The 21,287-nt window shown below is 34.1% G+C and overlaps 1 protein-coding gene across 1 annotated transcript in view; it reads right to left on the bottom strand.

The window, feature by feature from the left end:
- The window catches only part of Ance-3, a 171,547-nt gene that overhangs the window by 126,467 nt on the left and 23,793 nt on the right, over positions 1 to 21,287 (bottom strand). Inside the window, exons 8-9 of the mRNA XM_053747257.2 lie at positions 3,332 to 3,575; positions 290 to 388 (exon numbers count right to left, since the gene is read on the bottom strand). Coding sequence (XP_053603232.1) covers positions 290 to 388; positions 3,332 to 3,575 — 343 coding nt within the window. The remainder of the gene's footprint in view (positions 1 to 289; positions 389 to 3,331; positions 3,576 to 21,287) is intronic.

Genomic DNA, 21,287 nt, shown 5'->3' with positions numbered 1-21,287 from the left:
TTATTTATACCTAAATTCATTAATCGGATTTTAAATTGGTCGTTCATAATAACTATTAAAATATTTAGCTACAGGCTCAATTCAAAAGCTTAAGAGGAATTAAATAAATAAAATTTTACAAACGTTTAAAAAATTCTTAGTTGGTCCAAAATATTTTTCATTTTATTTTGCGGTCGGGAAAACTATAAATTAATTAATTAATTCGAAACAACAAAAACCAGAGCGACTGGAAATTTATGTGATTGTAACAATTAATTATCCTTATTGTTACACTGAGTTTAGCACTTACCTTATATACGGGATGTTGGCAGGAATGTGGTATTTCGCGCCAGGGTCGAAATCCAACTCTGACCTGAGTACAGGAGGCTTCACTCCTTGATACTGTTCCCTGCAAAAAAAATACAATTAAAAATATGGCCAATATGTTAGTTATTTTGATTGAGAATTTTTATAGCCTTTTTCTGGGCAAGGGCAAATTTTATAATTAATAAATAATAAATATATGTATGGGGATAAATCACACAAATCGTGTTGGCCCAAAAGTAAGTTCGAAACCTGTGTTATGGGACACTAAGTCAACAACTGCTGTTACTATATTCTATAACATATGTATAATGGATAAAGACTCAGGTCAATCTGAAAGTACAAATCATTTACCGTGTTGACCTGACCGGGGGTTCGAACCCGGCACCTCCAGTGTCTGCTACACTGGAGGTGCGGTCCGGCATGATGACCATTAGGCCATGGAAGTCGTCAAATAATAACATTTGATAATTTTTAAAAAACTCTTTATTGAAATTAAATGAAAGTTGGAATGGATTAATAATTATTAATTGATCGAGATGATACGTTGATATTAAGATATGTGTGCCAATGGGACTTGCGACGTGGAGGAGAAATGTAGGAAGACGATCCACCCAACGCTTAACAGCAGCGAATGAAACCGAAATAACGTCATAATACAACAATTAGGATAAATGATCGTGCCATTTTTATTATCAATGACGTAATAGAAACAATGAACTACATCAAAAATCCTGTTCAGATTACGTAAATTAACCAAAACGTAAAAATTTGCAGGTAACCTGAATTCGTAATTCGTAATTATTGATCATTTTAATATCACTTTGAACATACTTTCAAATAAATTGTTAACCTGTATTTACGTAGGAAAAGTGATTAACTAGTTTTTAGTATATATAACAGAAAAAAATATATAATAATAAACATATATATAACTCAGTTTTGTCAACTCAATATATACGACAGAAAAAAAAATATAATAATAAACATATATAAAACTCAATTCTGAATAACTCTTGGACAAGACGTAACATTTGATGTTAAAGACTTCTTATTAATCTCATTACTTACAAAAACTAGTTAATCACTTTTCGTACGTAAATACAGGAATATAATATAATCTCAAGAAGATTGGTTGTGTCGAGGCAAAATTTATTTTGACTACACTAGAAAAATATATATTAGAATAAGCTTAGAATACACATTACAGAAAAAATATATCTGTTCTTGGGAATTCCACCTAGGGTGGAGCCGCGGATAAAAACTAATATTCAATAAGCCCAATAAACAAGTTCATTTTTGATTATTCAAAAAGCCTATAATAATTAGGCTGATTTGTAAATCTCACATGTTATGTAAGTGAACTCAAATGTTGAACGGATTATCACTTTCAAGTATCATTCAGTACAAGCAAAAAGTCTTTGTATGGTACAAACAACAAGCGACAACCTCTGTCATAGGACTTGGATTTTTTTTTTCATTATTGATAATAGCTGAGCTGAGCATAGAAGCATTAACCATCCTTACAAATGGCACGATCGGCACAACTTAACAAGCTTTTATTTATTATCACCTGTCCCGATGTCTGTCTGTAATCAAATCTTGCAAGTTACATTTCTCCTACTTTAAATTTAACTTGCCAGATTTGATTACAGACAACGGGACAGGTAAAACTTTATAAAAACTTGTAAAAATGTATTTTTATTTACTTTCAAATGTTCTGCCCCCTGACTCCTATGACTTGTATTGGCTTTTGCTTTCATCTAGAATTAAACCTGTTAGAGTCAAGGCCGAGCGGCGACCGCAATACATCAACTGGTCCACATTGCGCTTCCTGTGCAACTGTGTAATTTCATTCTTTTTCTAATAATCATTTTTGTAATCTTAACTGCCTGTAGTTTTATTGTTACTGTAACCGAAACGTTTTTTAAGATACAATTGTATACTATCACTATGAACGAAATAAGTATGTTTACGTATAATTTGAAATCAATTTCTAAATTATAACATTTTTAAAGATTATATTACATCTCGTCTGAGCGTTTTCCCAGTTACTTCAGCCGTTGAGCCCAAAATTCGCCAGACGTATTAGATTTTTTAACATTTACCCAGACCAATTTTTAACATTTACCCAGATACTCCCAATTGAACAAACACGGACAAACCTAGTAATTTTAAATTTGACAAGTGCATTTTTATGCCAATGTTGAATGCACTCAGTAATAAAACTGCATAAGTTGACCCAGAAGACGCTATTTAACTGACCAGCAGACCGGAGCGTTATGCGCACGCGACTGACTTCGCCGGTTATCTAATAACAATGTGATTGTCTTGTCTGACCAACCATAGATAATTACTAAGGATTGACTATATTTACATATCGGCTTCGATGTTTCAGATTAATTGATTTGCTCGTAACTTGATGGGTTGAATAACAGAACTGTCTTCTTTTCTTGTCGATGGTAAAATATTTATGTGAATTAATATTGCTTTGACTCTGATCTCGATGTCGTTCGCAGCTGTGACGCCTCTAAGCCTGAGGTTCATGAAAAAATTAACCTATACATTTAGAAGTGTGATGTGCTCTTACTTTGTTGTCTTCGGGAATGCTGTTGTTATCTATGGTTCACGATGTTAAAAATCTAACATAATATCATGAAGACAACTTACTTCCATTCCGATGGTTTTGGAAGCTAAGTATTTTTGTGTGCTCGTCGACTATAATATGAATTTAGTCGATAATTGTTCTGAGAATTTGAACGTCCCATAGAAAATTAGGTCGTAACAATTATTTTTATAGGATACTACCAAGCATGGAAAAGCATGCAAGCCACCTCATGGGATGTGGTCACCGCTGCCTGCAGAGGTGTTACATGCATAAATGGATTTACGTTAATTATTTGCGCAAACCCATCCTCCAGTAGGGTTTGCGCCGAGGTACTTGGGAAAAAACCGGGTAAATACTGAGTGTAATCCCAAATCTGGTTGCACGGCGTTTAGGTTTTATACCCGCAGTTAGGTTTCTTACCTCAACCTCCACCAATGGCAATTATACTGCTCCTTCCTCACGTCTCCGGTGAACACATCCCAGCGCCATCTATCCATGACGAGCGCAAACGGCAAGAAGGCCAGCTTGTCCATAGCCTGGGTAAACAGGTAGTTTGTATCGTGGGCAGTGTCGTCTACCGAGCGCTGGACTAGACCCAAGGTCTGAAGGTGTCTGGGAGATGCGACAGATAGAGCTATAGCTTCGCCAATCGCTTCGTGGAAACCTGAAAATAATTTTTTTCTTCAGTGTCGGTGGGATTGTAATTATGAGATTCACGTGTCTTTGTATGTGTGTCTGTCTGTGGCTTAGAAGCTAAGACATGGATGACCCGTTTTTTATTTAGTTTGTACAGTCGACCACATGTCTTTATGCCACGGTAATAGTGACGAATTTGCAATAAAATTGGGTAGCTTATGTGCTGTTGACTGTACTACAGTGCATAAATTTCATCTAAATTAAATCCATCGTTGAAACTTTATACAAGCATTATAATGATGATGTATTGTAAAAAAATTATCTAGGATAAACTCCTGTAATCGCCTGTAAATTTTCTTGTATCTCATATTTGAGGTTTGCTCTCCGAGTGCGCGTTTAAAAGAAAATTATATTCAAACTAAAAAAAAAAAACAGGGTAAATAAATACATTACGTGACGATCATTATCTATTACACAGTAAAACAATATCTCTTCCAAATTCTAGGTGGTGTCGGAAGCACTTAAGAACAGACACACATACGTGCTCCGCTTAGAAACAAAGATAATATTGCAAAAAGTAATGCCATTGTTTACGCGCCCTACATTAGTTACCGAGTTACGCGTTTGAAATATAGAGTAAATAAATATACAGATGACACAAATAAATAAAATCGTTTGATTGTTAAAAAAATTACTAGGAGTTAATGAAGGCGGAGATAAATTCTCGTATCATTCGTCTTTGTATTTCGAACGTTAGAACGTACGAAAACTGTGTAAATTGACGTACCGAAATATTGTTTCGTGTATTTAGATTTACACTATAACTAATAATAACTATTATGAAAAAATAACAAAACCTAAAGTATACTCGAAGTGGTTCAAGCAAGACACGGTATTTAGTAAAATTCGCTTGAAAATATATAAATTACCTTTTTTAAACGTATCATATTGACTACTACAAGAGAAAATAGTTGGTGACATTTCTACAAATTTGAACAGCGTTCGCAGGCTTTCCAAGTAACCAATTTGTAACCCGTTTTGCCTCTGCGCATTTGTACTTCACGTTGGAAGCATTATGTTGTGTTAGAATGGCCCACTTCTAAAACCGCTGTTATTATCCAAGTTATTATCCAACCTATTTACAGCGGTAACGACTTTATTTTTGTAACGCTTTTAATTGGCCTTGTGATTAGCAACGAAACGCGTGGAAATGGGAGAATTGGCGAAAATGTTTTGGCTTTTGCGAAGTCAATTTCTTGTGAAAGACTTATTTGTTGTGGGAGGACAATCACGTCGCCAAAACACGGGTCTGGCTTCTTTCATCTTTGGTATAATAAATAACTATACAAATCAATTGCGTGTTATTGCTTATTCAGTAGACCAATGCAATGCAATTATTTATATTAAGAACAATCATAAAACAGAACGCATTACAAAAACAAAAGACGGAAAGATATTGTTTATTCCAAAAACGTACTTACAAAACATGCCTTCTCCCCTAGTTTTTTCATATCCCTTGGCCCTCTCCTGTACAATAGACTTAACAAATAACTTGACTTTTATCCGTTTTTTAGTGTGACTAAGAAAGTTCTCCAAGAAGCCATAATATGTCATATGAATCTTCATATGACATATTGAAGACTTCATAAGACATATGTATCTACATAGGAATTATTACCAGTTATATCTCAAGTATACATTTTTCTATGATTTAAATCAGTATGTTATTAACGTTTTTATTTTAATTGCTTTTCATAATTGTTTGTTACACTTATTTATAGGATACTCAAGCTTTTTTTTAGCTTTTAAACTCCTGAAACACAGGGTGATTTTCACCCTAGCTCAGGCAACATTTATTTTTGTACTTTTTTTATACGTGTACTATTGTAACATAGCTATTAAGATACTTGAATAAAGATTTTATTTATTTATTTACCAATTTTGTGTTTGATAAAAGAAAATCACCAGTGTTACGATTTATCGAACAATGTCTATAATACTTATAAGTTATTTCAAATTTAAATAGTTTTTAGTTTAAATCAATATAATTTTGTGTTTTTATTATCAATAATAAATATAAATATATCACACAGATTGAGCTAGCACCAAAGTAAGTTCGAGACTTGTGTTATGGGATACTAACTCAACGATACTATATTTTATAATATATACATATATAGATAAACATCCAAGATCCGAGCCAATCAGAAAAAGAATATTTTCCATCATGACCCGACCGGGGATCGAACCCGGGACCTCTCGGTTCAGAGGCAAGCACTTTACCACTGCGCCACCGAGGTCGCCAATACTTAATTCATGTGTAAACATATTTCCAAATGGTAATAAAGATTAATTAAAACAATATCTTGAGTATATTATAACAATATCTTGAGTATATTATTATATACACTACTTAATTGTTATTCTTAAAACTTGTAATATTTTTTTATTCCTATAATATTTTTTATGTAATGCAACCTAACATATAAATCCTTTGTTTTGAATACTACAATAGTTATTCAGAACAGAGTTATTTAATGATAACATATACCTATGTGATAATAAAATCCATTACATGGAGTGGTTGTATCAGTGTCTTCATATTTTACGGCACATAATTAATTACAAAACATTACTTGAGATGGTTGGAGAAAGTGAGCCGGCTCGCGGAAGCTGCAACGACTGATTCTCGTGCGCAGGAAACCTAGCTCGAATGTCACGTGGATTGTAAATCAGATTGTGACGAAATAATGACGTGATCTGGCTCTTTCAGGGTAAATTGTTCTTATTTTAGTAGCTCCGAGCTATTTTTATTGGGTCGACTGGGGAGGGACACCCGAGACACGCTATATAAAAACCCTTTTTTTTAGTACCAAATACAAAATCAAAACATTAATTAAGAAATTAGGCCTTTATAGGTGCTTTTTCACGTCATATGCCAAATTAAATAATATTTACCTAAACTACAAGCATTTCGGAACGACCACTGCTGAGAAGAAATGTCGAAAGAAACTCATTTAAACAGTATTGAAGTATAAATGTTTGTATCATTTTTTCTCAGCATGATAACAACGTAAGTACACAATAAAGTACATGGTCAAAAGGTATACAGAAACATAAAATGAACCAATAAATAAATAAATTAACCAAACAAAATGCTAAGAGCATTTTGTTAATATCAAACATAACCGATGTCTGACGGTCATGAATGAGAGTGATGTGTATTGAGGAAGCAAGTGAGACGTGTCAGGATCGTGAAATTCCTAGTCTCTGTCTACCCCCATAGGAAAAAGACGTGATAATATGTATGCCCTTGAAGTAGTTTTTATTTTTAAAACAATGATCGGCTTATATATAAGACCTATTTCGGTACAACTCGGAGGAGATAAAATATAAAATATTTTTTCTTGTTCTTTACTAAAACAAATCTTATTTTATTTTGATAAGGTCGCGATAAGGCGCCGACCCTACTTACTGTTTCAGAAAAAAAAAAAACAAAGGACAAAAGATAGATGCTTTTCTTAACGTCAGTCAGTATTTCTTTACATTTCACGAGATAGCACTGAAAATATAAAAGTTAACAGCGATAACGAAATAATGTTTTTCTTTATACATTGTATACTCTCGATATTCTCGGTTAGGTATATTTTTTTTTTGTTATAGTATTTTTGATGAAATATTAGTATTGATAAATAAATAATTAATAGCGTAATCACAAAATTGATTTATTTTTCTACTAATCACACGTTAACCACTGTGTACGTGCACTGGGCACAGATGAAAACTTTGTAAAAAAAAATTTGAAATTGAACATTATTTTTATTATCAACTAGCTTTTGCCCGCGGCTTTACCCGCGTGAATTGCATAGCAAAATCTTAGTAATTTTTTTGTCTGGTAAACATTCAAATTCGCATTTTTTCTCATCTTTAGTTCAATTTCATGTTTCCCGCTGCGAGTCTCGTCCCGCAAACTTGTCCAATCCCGCTTCCTGCTATATAATGTAGATATCCCGTACCGTTTCCTACATGTTGTGCCATCATGTTTTTCGCAATGTGTCCCGTCCTGTTTCCCACTACGTGACTCCTTCCCATTTCCCGCTCCGATTCCCACTCCCGCTTTCTGCAACGCGTGCCGTCCCATATTCCATGACGTTTTACGTTCCGGTTTTTTATTAACCACAAACGTAAATTAAACATTATTTGTATTTACTTACTGTTATTTACTACAAAAAATTAGTGTCATTAAGAATTATCAGCTTTTTATCTTAAAAATTGTATAAGTGCCATACAATCTCTCACCCTTTTGAAGGTTGAGGGTTAATTATTAGAAAAATTTGAAACACGTATTCATTAATTTGTTGTAAACAACCAAAATGCAAATTTTCAAGTCACTAACTTCAACGGTGTAGAACTTTCATATTAACAGTTTATCACCCCTTTTTTCTACAAAATTTTAAAGTAAATCGTCTCCATGGATTGTTATTTTAATTTTCCTACAGGATCAACCTCATTTTCCGTGATGAAATGTCTATAAGATGTTAACCCGGGATTCCGAGGTATTTTTGATTAATTATTAGTTTTTTAATTATCCTACGGGAACCTGACAATTTACCGGGATGATGTATTTATTTTTTTTTTTTTTTTTTTTTTTTTTTTTTTTTTTTTTTTTTTTTTTTTTTTTTTTTTTTTTTTTTTTTTTTTTTTTGAACTGGAAACTTTATTCTCCATTCATAAAATTCTTACTACACTCACATTCTAACTTGTGTTCGAAGGTAAGTTTAACTCACAAAATAAAATTCTGAGTAATTATAAAAACATACATGCGTGAAAATGCTTGGGAAAATTATGCAAGTGTGAATTCTTTTGTTAACAAATAATTATGTGGAGCAAGGTAAAATAAAATAAAAATAAAAATATCTTTATTCACTCCACATCAAAATTGACGTGGATACAAATAGAAATCAAAATCTTAATACTAGTTAAGTTTAAGTAACATTGAAGGAGATAAGTTCTAGGGTTTTAAGATAATACGAGTAATAATACCATATAAAATAATCAATTTAGATGTGGAGATCTGGTGCCAACACTAGGCGTCAAAAACACCTGTATAGCAGGTCACCAGGTCCCCCCCACGGAATATGGCACATAGGTATTAAATCTACGAAATGGTACAATAATTAAAAACAAGTTTTGCGTGATAACCCCTGCATTCAGCCCTACGACGTTAGGTCTTGGCATCAGTAAGTACGGTATTACTACTGAATGCAGAAGCCAGACATTATACACAAGGCTATGCTATGTACATACTTATAACTATATTTGAATAATAAAAATTCTTTAACACTTAGATTCCAAGAGAAATCGTCGAAAGTAAGGAGTAGTCAAACTAAAGGGTGAAGCATATTCTCTGTTTCTTCATAAGAACAATGTAGAAGCCAGTTCGTAACAATTTTTTTGCATGAAAATTTGGTCAGTGCGACAATAGAAAGTTTAGCATTGAGATTTTTGTATAGAAAATGCCCTATAAAGCCAAAGAATCGATTGGAAAACATAGTATTATATTTTGGAAAAGAGAGTTTAAGTCTGTTGTTACGGCCCAAAATATCAGGATGATAAGTTAATGTTGAGTGAAACTTCAAAACAGTGCCTAAAATAAAAAGTTGTCTCACGGTAAGTACCTGCCATTCATTATATAGGTCAGATGTTGGGTATCGAAAAGGTTTAAATGCACTTACTTTGAGGACTGCTCTTTGAGCTCTTTCGAGTGTTATAAGATTAGTGACAGCAGCTCCGCCCCAAGAGGTTATGCAGTATGTGATAATGGATTGGCATAGAGCCTTATAGGTCATTTTTAGAACTTTCATATCAGCTACAGGGCGAAGTAGTTTAAAAATATATATCAATTTTCTCACTCGAGAGGATAGTAGTGAAATATGTTGTTGAAAGGTCATATTAGAGTCAATTGTAACACCTAAGTATTTAACCGTGGTCACTCTCTCCAAAGCTGGGCAACCACAAGCTAAGGACTCGCAAAGTGGGGACGAGAAGTTATGTGAAAATATCTTATGAGTGCCTGTACTCGGGAGATTAATATTTCTCATACTATAGATCATGTATGATGACTTAGTGGTGTTAAGTGTTAGAATGTTCTCTGCAAGCCATTGATTAACTCTATTTAAGCCTAACTGTGCGGATTTGAATACTTCGGGCCAACTATCTCCAATGAAGACAAGTGCAGTGTCATCAGCAAATGACAGTACGTTACCATTCACAAGCTTAAGGTTTGTAAGGTCATTTATGTATACTAAAAAAAGGCTAGGGCCCAATATGCTGCCCTGCGGGACACCAAAATGTACGGGACAATCAGCACTGACATGGGGACCAATTTTGACAAGTTGATTACGGTCGGTAAGGTAGCTACGAAATAGATTGAGTTGAGTACCACGAACACCCAAGGCTTCTAATTTCGATAAAAGACGTGGTATCGAGACTGAATCAAAAGCCTTGGCGAAGTCTAGGTAGACAGTGAGGCATTTTTGACCCGAGTCCAAAGCATCAGTAATAAGAGAGGTTAAAGTATCGACCGCTTGGGAAGTTGATCGGCCCGTGCGAAAGCCAAATTGATTCTCAGATAATAGATTATTTTTCTCGAGATAATGAATGAGACGTTTATTTAGAATGCGTTCTAGAATTTTTGAAAGTGCGGGTAGTATGGAGATGGGACGGTAGTTTTCCATTTGATCTTTTTTGCCTGCTTTATGTATAGGATAAACTAGTGCAGTTTTAAAAACATTGGGAAAGACACCGTGTTCTATAGAAAGATTGCATATGTGTACAATTGCAGGAGTAAGCTTACTTTTGTGTTTTTTGATAAGAGAAGAAGGAATATTGTCCCATCCCATCGCAGTGTCATCTTTCAAGGAGTCAATCAATTTCATAATCTCATCTTCGTCTGTATAATTGATAACAAGGGATTTAGTCCATATTTAAGATGTTAGCCCGGTATATAAGGTACCTACATACCAAATTTCAAGCAAATCGGTCCAGTAGATTTCGAGTGATGCGCGTTCAGACAGACAGAAAGACAGACAGATAAACAGACACACAGAGAGAGACAAAAATTTCCAAAACTATATTTTCGTTATTTATATCAGTAACTAAGTACATTCCATGAAGAATTTTAAAAAAAATTCAATGTACAAATTTGACCTTTCTTCAATTTTGAAAACTGAAGAAAGGTCAATGACGTGAAAAAGTGCATGTGAAGGCCTAATTTCTGAATAAATGCTGTTTTGATTTTTTTATTTTTTAATATATACTACAACACTATATTACTAGTAGATATTTGACCCTTTGCATTCAGTGTTTTCGAGACTACATTAAATTATACTTGAGGCATGCCTCAGTGAACTTGACCTGATAGAAGGAACTTCACAAAAGATGGCATGCACAGAGTTAAAGATACTAGAACGAGCAAAGCCAGTCACTATTCATAGGGTTATTAAATATCTTTAAACTATATAATAAAACAAACATGTCACTGTTAAAAGTTAAAACAAGCAATGTTCTTATTGCACAAATGAAGTAACTACGTACCGTATTGTACGGAAAATGGTCTAGACTAGCTTTGAAGCCAGACAAACGTAATGATTCTGTGCAAAATTGACACAGAACAAATCGCAAAAACTAATTCATAATAAATATGGAATATTTTAAACGTACATTTTACATCACTTTGAAATGGGGCTCAAAAGTGGCCTGACTTACATTTATCAATCACCTGCACAATGTTTCCGACTAATAAGGAACAAGAAGCAAAAGTTAATAGACTGATTGATTAGACAGTCGATAACTTACTAAGGTTAAGACATAATAGTATCAGTGGTATGTAAAAATACTAAAACAATCGACACACTGTTGGAGTGTTGTGTGTTCTTTCTTTTAAAAAAATTATGTTTTCTGGGTGCAGTTATGGCCAATTTTCAGTTATGCATATGTTTGTACTGCTACTCAAAAAATTTTCAGATTTTATATAAATGAATTTTATATAAAAATAAATGATCAAGAGCGTGTCAGACTACGCACAATGCGGTTCTGAAGGTATGTCTATATCACACAGGTATGCTTTTCAGATAAAAAAGCAAAAAAGCCACCATCAAGTAACGTGTACCCGTGTGTAACCCGTGTAACGTCATTTATTCTCTCGATGCCTGTTAACTCGTCTAGAGATCAAAGATCTTTGTGACGAAGCGCCTCGTGAGAGATGCGCACGAGTTGCGTAATGTAAACGCGTAATCTCTTGTATTAATTTCCGTGAATTTTCTACAACACGTCAGCGTAAATGTAGTGCAACTTTTTGATTTGATGAAGCAAGTTTTTGATTGAAACTAACGTGTGAAATATACATAAATGAAAAAAAGACTTTTCCGTCTATAACCAAACGTGAGCGGCTATTTTGGAAATCGTAATTCCTAATCTCTCGTTTTGATAAATAATTTCCTCTACGTGACCACTCAGATAACTTATTAAGCATTTGGTCTAATACTAAATAAAACTACATTTTTTGCATTAACAATGGAATCAAGTAACATTATGATTACGTTTGCGTTAATAATGTGGCATTTGCATGACTCTTACGTACAGATAAAAAGAAGTTTCTTTAAAAAAAAACAATCAATATTTTTGTGCAGCTGTTGCGAATGACGACCTCGGTGGCGCAGTGGTAAAGTTCTTGCCACTGAACCGAGAGGTCTCGGGTTCGATCCCCGGTCGGGTCATGATGGAAAATGATCTTTTTCTGATTGTCCCGGGTCTTGGATGTTTATCTAAATATGTATTTGTTATAAAATATAGTATCGTTGAGTTAGTATCCCATAACACAAGTCTCGAACTTACTTTAGGGCTAGCTCAATCTGTGTGATTTGTCCTAATATATTTATTTATTTATTTATTTAATGGAAAAAATGTTGCATTCAATTTAACCATTTGACCACACACGAAGTCAGCTCCTTCTATTAGTAAATCCATCTTGGTCACAACATAACACAGTTGCTCACTAGATTAGCGTACGGCCAATCAAATACGTTTCTCAACGAAGCACGTTCTACATTTTGCAATCTACTAAGTTTCAGATCTAATTATGTAAATGCCGACAGCTAGATAAGCCTAGACTGACGGTTAGTTAACAAATTATCGTTATGAGAATAGTTATTTTCATAATAGTTGAGCTGTTGCAGGTTGTCGATGGAGTATTGTCCGTTCTACTCTGTTCGCCACCTTATCTTTTATTTCGTATATGTGGTCGTTCAAATCAAAAGGGCCCTTATGGCGCCTAACACTTAGGTTTATAATGCCGTTGTTTTGTATTGGACCAACGGCAATAAAGACCCAAGTGATAGCCGCCATAAGGTCCCGTTTGATTTGGACGACCACATGTGTCCCTTACATGGCTTTCCTATTCCTCTTTTACTCCAGCAACAAGAACCTGGCACATTGTCAGTTACGACGTCGGTTTGTACCTGCGCGCCTTTGACTTTTGGGCAAAATGACGTACATTTCGTTTTCTGCGCACGTTAAAGTTAAAGTCAAAGTTGACGGTGCAACATACCCATAGTACGTAAAATTTTCCTTTAACACCAATTTGTGTGTATTCATTTCTTGTCTTGGATGTTTATCTATATGTTGTTGTTATAAAATATACTGCCATCATACGAAAAAAGGGCACAACTAACATTTAAAAAAAAAATGAGTTATATACATATTTAGAACGAGGAAAAAAAGGCGCATCTGCTCAATTTTTTAAAGAATTTTAACTTTAAGGAATTCGGAGTTACAGTAGGTGCAAAAGGCACAAATGAGACTTATATTCATGTTTTATTGAATGAAAAGGCATATTATTTAATATTATATTGAAAAGGCACAAATACATAGTTGTGACTATTACTATATTTAGGATTTTACTAAAAACTACGTTGAAAAGACACAACGTACAACATAACATAAAGGAAAGGCTCAAATGCCAGATGTGCCCTGTTTACTTAATTATTCATCCATGCATATTGTAATTATTTACGTATAAAAGGCATAAATAACTAGTTGTGCCTTTTCTTTAAATATTTTACGATGAGAGGTGAGGAAAGGAGGGTAGAGTTTCAATGAATTGCGCCAGTTGTGCCTGCGATGTCGATGCGACTCCACGCTTGTCAGCAGCCCGCCCGCGCTTGGTAAGTTTATTTACATTTTATCCATGTTTACATGCTGTTTTTATTTAAGTAAGTACATCACTTTGTGGGTAGGTCGTACACCTACGAAAGCGCAATAGTTATCTGTCAGTTTCTAGCCCGATGTGCCAAACAAAGCCTTTTCACCTTAATTTAACACTATTTGATATGTCTTACTATTTCATTATTGTAGTAGGAATATGGTAAACATATGTTATCATTTATTTCACTTGTTTTTCCATTATTTCAGATAATTTAAACAATGCAGTCACGTGGTAAAAGATTAGTAAGCGCCGCTTTACAAAATCTCAAGCGTAAATCTGATATTGATGAACAAATTCCGTCCACTATAGTGGTCTACAAAACTGGTCGCCACAATTTCTAGCATCTGAATCAGATTTTGATTCGGACGATTCAGTAGTCGATAAAGATTATGAGCCACCGAAAAACCAAAAAACGTACAATATTGCCGCTCAATGCTCAAAACAATCTGTGATTAAAAACTTAAATATTAGGATTCATAACGAAAACTATGAACCTCGGGAGGCCAATATTTTATTGGATGATTCTGGCTCCGAATCAGACTTCATTCCATGTTCTCAACCGTGTTTGGAAAAAACGATTCTAGAATCGTCACATGAATCTACAAAAGAAGATGTAGTACTTACAAAAAAAGGGACAGTAAGAAAGCGCAAAAGATATGATGTTAGTCTTAAAGAACGAAAGCAAATTAAAAGAGAAGAAAAAATATGTACCAAATATTTCGTGAAACCCGGATGCCAAGAGAACATTTGTAAAAAAAAATGTTCAACGAAATTCTCAGAGGATTATCGCAAAACCATTAATAGTAATTTCTGGAAAATGTTTTGGTCGGAACAAAAACACTTTTATTTAGCTAATACTATGCAGCAAAAGCCAGTAAGACCAAAGAAAAAAAGTCATGATGATGAGCATGGCAAACATTATGATCGTACTAAGAGTGTTTCGTATTTCTTTTGTGATAAAAACGGTGAGAAAGTTGCGGTGTGTAAAACGTTTTTTATTACAACTTTGGGTTACAAGAAAAATAACTGCAAGGCTGTCAGAAACATTATTGACACTTACTATAAAACACAATATGCAGAGCCTATTATTGACGGCAGAGGTCATAACCCAAACCCATCACAAATAGACAGGACTAAGATAAAAGAACATATTATGTCTTTTCGTCCAGTTGTGTCGCATTATAGGAGAGTTCATGCACCAAATAGGAAATATTTGCCTTCGGATATCAATATCCGCATGATGTTTGACAATTACTGTGAGAAAGAGCCTGAAATAAATGTGTCCTATGGGTTTTATAGGAACGTCGTAAATGAGCTTAAAATATCTTTCACAAAGCTTGGACACGAGGAATGTGAATTGTGTGAAGAATTTTCTATTCACAACCCTAACGCAGAAATAAGACACAGAAATTGCAAAGAATGCAAAGAATATGAAGATCATCACACTAGGTACATTTCAGCGAGAAAGAAATATGAAGAGGATGTTCAAAGCCAAACGAAGCAAAAAAGTACTGACACCACAATATTTGCAGTTGATTTGGAAAAGGTAATAATGTTACCTCGCATGGATGAGTTCAAAACGGTAATGTTTTGTCCAAGGCTTATCGTTTTCAATCAGAGTTTCGTTCCTGTAGGTGACAAAAGGTTACATGGAGTTGGCAAAACACTGGGAGTCTTATGGCACGAAGCTATTGCAGGAAGAAAAAAGGAAGATATAATTAGTTAGCTGTTTTCAAGCATTTTTTCTTGAAAACCGGGACTACAAACATGTGATTTTGTGGCTGGATAACTGCGCGGCCCAAAACAAAAACTGGTGCCTATTTTCCTATTTCGTTTATTTAGTCAATTCCAAGGATGTAACTATTGAAACTGTTGTACTGCGTTATCTGGAAGTCGGTCATACATTTATTGCTGCAGATGAATTTCACCATAGAGTGGAGCAATCACTTAAGAAGAACAAGCGAGTGTATGACTTTGAAGACTTTTGCAAAGCTGTCTCCGATACTGGTCCAAATACTGTGGTGAAAAAAATGACTGTCCAGGATTTTCACGATTTTGAAGACTGCTCTTCATCGTATAAATTACAAAATTCTGTGCCACGAGCTTATTTGAGAAACATGTCTGAAATCACTTTTCGGCGAGGGAGCAAATCGATGTTCTACAAGAACAGCCATGACACTGAAGAGCAAATAGAATTGGATTTCTTGAGAGTTAAAAATCTTAAAATGGGCATTTCATCGCCTAAGCAGAAGCTTTCTCCACGTGGTATAACATTTGAGAGAAAATCAGCTATACTTTCCAAGCTTGGGCCACTTATGCCTGACAATAGAAGAGGTTTTTGGAAAAACCTACCCGTTAGCGATAGTTCAGCTGATCTCACAGAAATTTATGAAGACTGAAATTTAAGACTAATTTTTAAATTAATATTTTAAGCTAAAGTGATTATTTTATTTCTTTCAACTTTTTTATAGTTATTACTATTACATTGTGATAATTCAACCAAGTGCGTTATTATGTTTGTTGTTACATTTATTTTTTTATAATAATATTGATAATACTTTTTAGAATATTTAACTACGAGAGTCTTTAATAATTATGGCTGTGAGCTATTTAGTTAATGAACAATAAATAATTAGAATAAGCTCTAACATAGGTTCAAAACCAAAATTGATGTTCCTATTAGGTACTACCTCTATTAATATAGAATATTTTGATTTATTTTAATATTGTGATTCAGAGTATATTTACTCTGAATCATTATACCTATCGCGTCTGTACGCGATAGGTTTACATATTTTTGTAATATGTAAGGATAGTTTAAATAATGGCTTTGCAACAATGATTAATTATATTTTCAAACGCGTTCTTCATGTTATAAGCTTACTAAGTTTCTATTCTATTCTTTTATTTAATATACAGTACTAGCTTAGCCCTCGGAAACGCCTGAGTGAACATCCCACGGGAATAGTGTTTTTTCCAGGATGTCGTTGTTCTATGTCTTTCTCCATACTTCAAACTACATGTGTGCAAGATTTCAAGAAGATTAGTTCAGCAGATAATGCTTGAAGTGGTAACAAACAAACTTGCTTTTGCATTTATAAATTAGTAGTTATGATTTTTGTGGAACCACAACAGATGCTGTGCCCTAGGCTGTTCCGCGGAGCACAGTTTAAGAACCACTGCTCTAGAAACACGTATTTAAAAGATACATTATCCCACACCATTAGAACAGGGAAGCAACGGCATAGTGAAAGTGTGATCGGATCGAGTGTGTTCATATACAGTTATTAACTTCTTTATAATTGCACGGCTTGCATTAGAATTGTTGATTGTTAGAATGATTTATTGTGCTCATTGAATACGTAACTCTCATTTTATTACTACAATCTGAAAAATAGAAAAAAAAATTGCGAAATAATAAATAAATAAATATATAAGGACGAATCACACAGATTGAGCTAGCCTCAAAGTAAGTTCGAACTAACTCAACGATACTATACTGCCGTCGTACGAGAGAAGGGCACATGTATCATTTTGGTCAAACCGAGATATTTAGGATTAAAGTTTTCACCATATTCTGCTCTATAGTTTGAGAACCTATTGCTTTATAGAAAAAAAATACTGATTATATTTGCGTAAAGGTTAGAACTATTATATTTTTAGCTTTTTAGTTTTTAAATATAATAAATTATTCAATAATTTCAAAAAATAATTTTCAACTAAAGAAAAAAATATTTAAAAAATACCATTTACTACAAAGAAAAGGCATAGTTAACCAAATGTCACCTTTCTTTTTAATATTTCTAACAAATTTGTCATCGTGTCATAAAGAAAGGACATATGTGTCCAATTGTGCCTTTTTAATTTAAATAGAACTAATGTGTGTCACAAAAAATAAAAACAAATAATCATAGAAAGTTTAATAAAATGTAAAACAATTGGTCATGCCATTCCTAGTTAGCTTATCCAAATAACTGAAACATGTATGAACGCGATACACTCAAAAACAACCACACGGATTTTTGTACGATTTTCATCAAAAGACAATGTGATTCCTATTAAAGAACTCAGCGATACAGACTGTTAGTGATCACTATCTTGAACATAGCTCGATACTGTATATCTGTCAATGGTCAACCGACACAAACAGATAACTTAATTAACAACAAGACAGCCTAGTAATTCAGTTCACCATGAAGCAATGTCATACAGTCAGCGCAGTCGGTATTATGAAAACTGTGTGGAGTTTGTTTTTTGTCATCTATTTTGTTGTCTCAATTTGTCTTGTGAAAAATGGTAAGTGATTATTTTTTAAGGAATACTTCATTTCGTGTTCTTAACATGTCATGTGTTTCTTATCTTTCACAAATAAATTATTGTTCATTGATCTATATCAATAGTGCAGTGAAGACAACGCCGGCGAAAAGATTTCTGTATGACCTTTAATTTATATCTTTAATCCTGTGAATAGGACCACTCCATATCCACCCGTGGATGTCGTACGAGGCGAGTCGAAGGGGCACATAGCCTTAATAGCTGATAGGCATCAATAGCATTCCCAGTGAGGGTTGACGACAGGCAAGCGGCCGGATGTAAAATCATAGCCAAATCTTTACAAAGTTATTTATATTCATTCCGCTTTTGGGTTTTATGCGGCACACCTTCAAATGAAACAGAAAACGCGCAAAATGACAGAGAGATTTTTATTGCACAAAAATACAATTTGTAATTAATGAAATTAAATATGTTTGTATTGTATTTTTATGTGGACAATAAACAAATAAAGGCATTACATTATGTATATGTGGGCTTCGCTCTCGTATGCGATTATAAGATGTGCTCTTCCAGGTTATATTCTAACCATGTACTAAATTTCATAACATTCCAGTTCAGTAGATTTGCGTGAAAGTGTAACAAACATACACACATACATCCTCGCAAATTTTCGCATTTATAATATAAGTAGAATATTCTGATTCTCAGTAGGAGATTATGAGAATATTAAGTACATTTTGCTAACATTTTAATAGTTTACGTATCTAACTACTACACACACGTAAAAATTTAAAATAAATCTTGTTTATAGTTGCAGTTTGTTAGGTAAATATTCTTATAACGAGCTATGAAAGAGCGGAGCTTCCTGGCACAAGCACACTTTGGTTAATAGGAAGTTCCCACATCTTGTTTCATTTACTAGTTACGCAATAAACATTTTTTTAAGCATACTTTTATAAAGATCAATCATCATCATATCATAATATAATGTTATTGTTAACACTGGTGTCAGACTTTATTCAACTCGCCTAAAGGCATCTAACATGACTTTTACGACTACTTACCGACATCTAGTGACCTAAACTATCTACCAGTATGCACGTTACCTCGCGATATATTCCTTCACCGTAAGCAAGTGGCGGTCTATGAAAACTACTATACATGAGTCAAATTGGTATACATAACCATTAGGCATGAGTAGGATACGAACCTGAGACCTTTCGATCCACAGGCGGACGTCTTAACCATTACACCATCACTGATTAAAAAAAAGATTAATGTAATTTACACAATATCCTTCTAATAGTATGAATTTTAAGTTAAAATATTGGTCACAATTTGACCCAGCTGGATCTTTTTGTGTCACCGTCACGTGGCTAGAAGCCCTACTTGTATCGAAATTGGATTACTCACGGTTAACGGTTACTTTAAACTTGACTTACATCGTTTAATTTATAGGTTACTAACTGCGCCCCGGGGCTTCGCTCCTGTGGGAATTTCGGGATAAAAAGAACCCTCTGTGATATTCCAGGTTATTATCTACCCGTGCACCAAATTTCATAAAAGAAGATTTAGGTATATAATTTATTATGTTTTACCCAGAGCGCAGCCGGGACGGATTGCTAGTATAATAAAAACATTTCAGTGTGAAGATTCGGTTTCGATTTTACTACCGGCCGCCTCATTGACGTCGTGAATGTTATTGTTGCCTATCTAAATAATGAAATTCCTTTTCAACATTTTAGTGACAATTTAAGACCTTTAAGATTATAGACCTATAAGATTTATAAGTACGTGTATAAATTATTTGTCGTATAATTGAAGTTTATTGCTCATGGCACGCCTTGGGCAATAGTTAGATGCAATGATTAGTGATTAGATTAGGATGAATATCCTAACTAATCCTTATTCTGACTATTCTAACAAATATTATAAATGCGAAAGTACGTTTGTAAGTTTGTTTTTTAACTCTTCACACTCAACCAATCTTCTTAAAAATTTGCGTACATAAAGTTTAAAGTATGGAGAAAGACATAGGGTACTTCAACCCGGAAAAATGTTTCCGTAGTAAATTTATGCGAGCGAAGCCGCAGGAAATAGCTAATAATAAATAAATATGTTTTACTTCCAGCTTCAGCTATTCTTTGTTACGACTGCAACAGCGCATACGACCCACGATGTGGTGAGGAGTTCGATTCCTTCAGTCTCGGAATTGTCAACTGTTCATTGAGAGACCCCCCTGAACACATACCTGCTGTAGAGCCGAGTATATGTCGCTCTATCAAGATGGAAAGTGAGTATACACTGTACAGCCTTTTATGAATATTAAACACTAGATGATAGTGAACATAATAAATTTATATCTTTTTTTTGTGTGTCAGGCTCCATCGTTCGCCAAAACGATGATTTTGCCAACGTCAAGGTTGAGCTTGACACGGTATATAGTATGTTATAATATCAGTATTGAAACACGGTTCAGTGTGTAACCTAATTAGTGTATATAAATGGAAATACGGATATAGGGGAGAGTAAATATAAAATATAAGTAGATATTATTATTTTGTATAAATTTTGCCAATATTATACAGCTTACAACATTATATATGAATTGGAGTACCTTCTGGTTATCAGATATTTATTGAAACATCTATCTGACAATTCTCACATATATTGAGATACCACATTATATTGTCACGTAGTGTAGTTACATTTCCTTCCGAACGCTAACGAAAGGAAACGAGTCTGCGCGCTACACTAGATATTGCCCGGGGCTTCGCTTCCGTGGGAATTGTGAGATAATCTATAGCCTATAACAATCTTGGATAATGTACCTTTATAATGGTGATAGAATTTTTGAAATCGGTATGGTAGTTTCGGAGATTACCAGTCTCAAACATAAAAACTCACCAACGCGTAAGCGTTGAGTTTAAAAAAGAGGTAACTCTTTCTAATAATAGTATCGATTGAAATCATATCATCACGCCGCATTTTCTATTTAATAATATTAAATAGAATTCTGCCCTAGATTAAGACCACTCCATATCCTCCCGTGGATGTCGTACGAGGCGATTAAGGGACGCAAAGCTTTAACGGCTGATAGGCAATGATAGCATGTCCAAAAAAGGTTGATATCAGGCGGGCGGGTGGTTGTAAAATCATATCCCAATCTTCCAAATTTAATGGCAATTTTTGTATGCTAAC

This window comes from Plodia interpunctella, chromosome 7, assembly GCF_027563975.2.
Source record: "Plodia interpunctella isolate USDA-ARS_2022_Savannah chromosome 7, ilPloInte3.2, whole genome shotgun sequence".
Lineage (NCBI taxonomy): Eukaryota > Metazoa > Arthropoda > Insecta > Lepidoptera > Pyralidae > Plodia > Plodia interpunctella.
The sequence above is the reverse complement of the archived record's forward strand: the minus strand, read 5'-3'. Positions and strand labels throughout refer to the sequence as shown.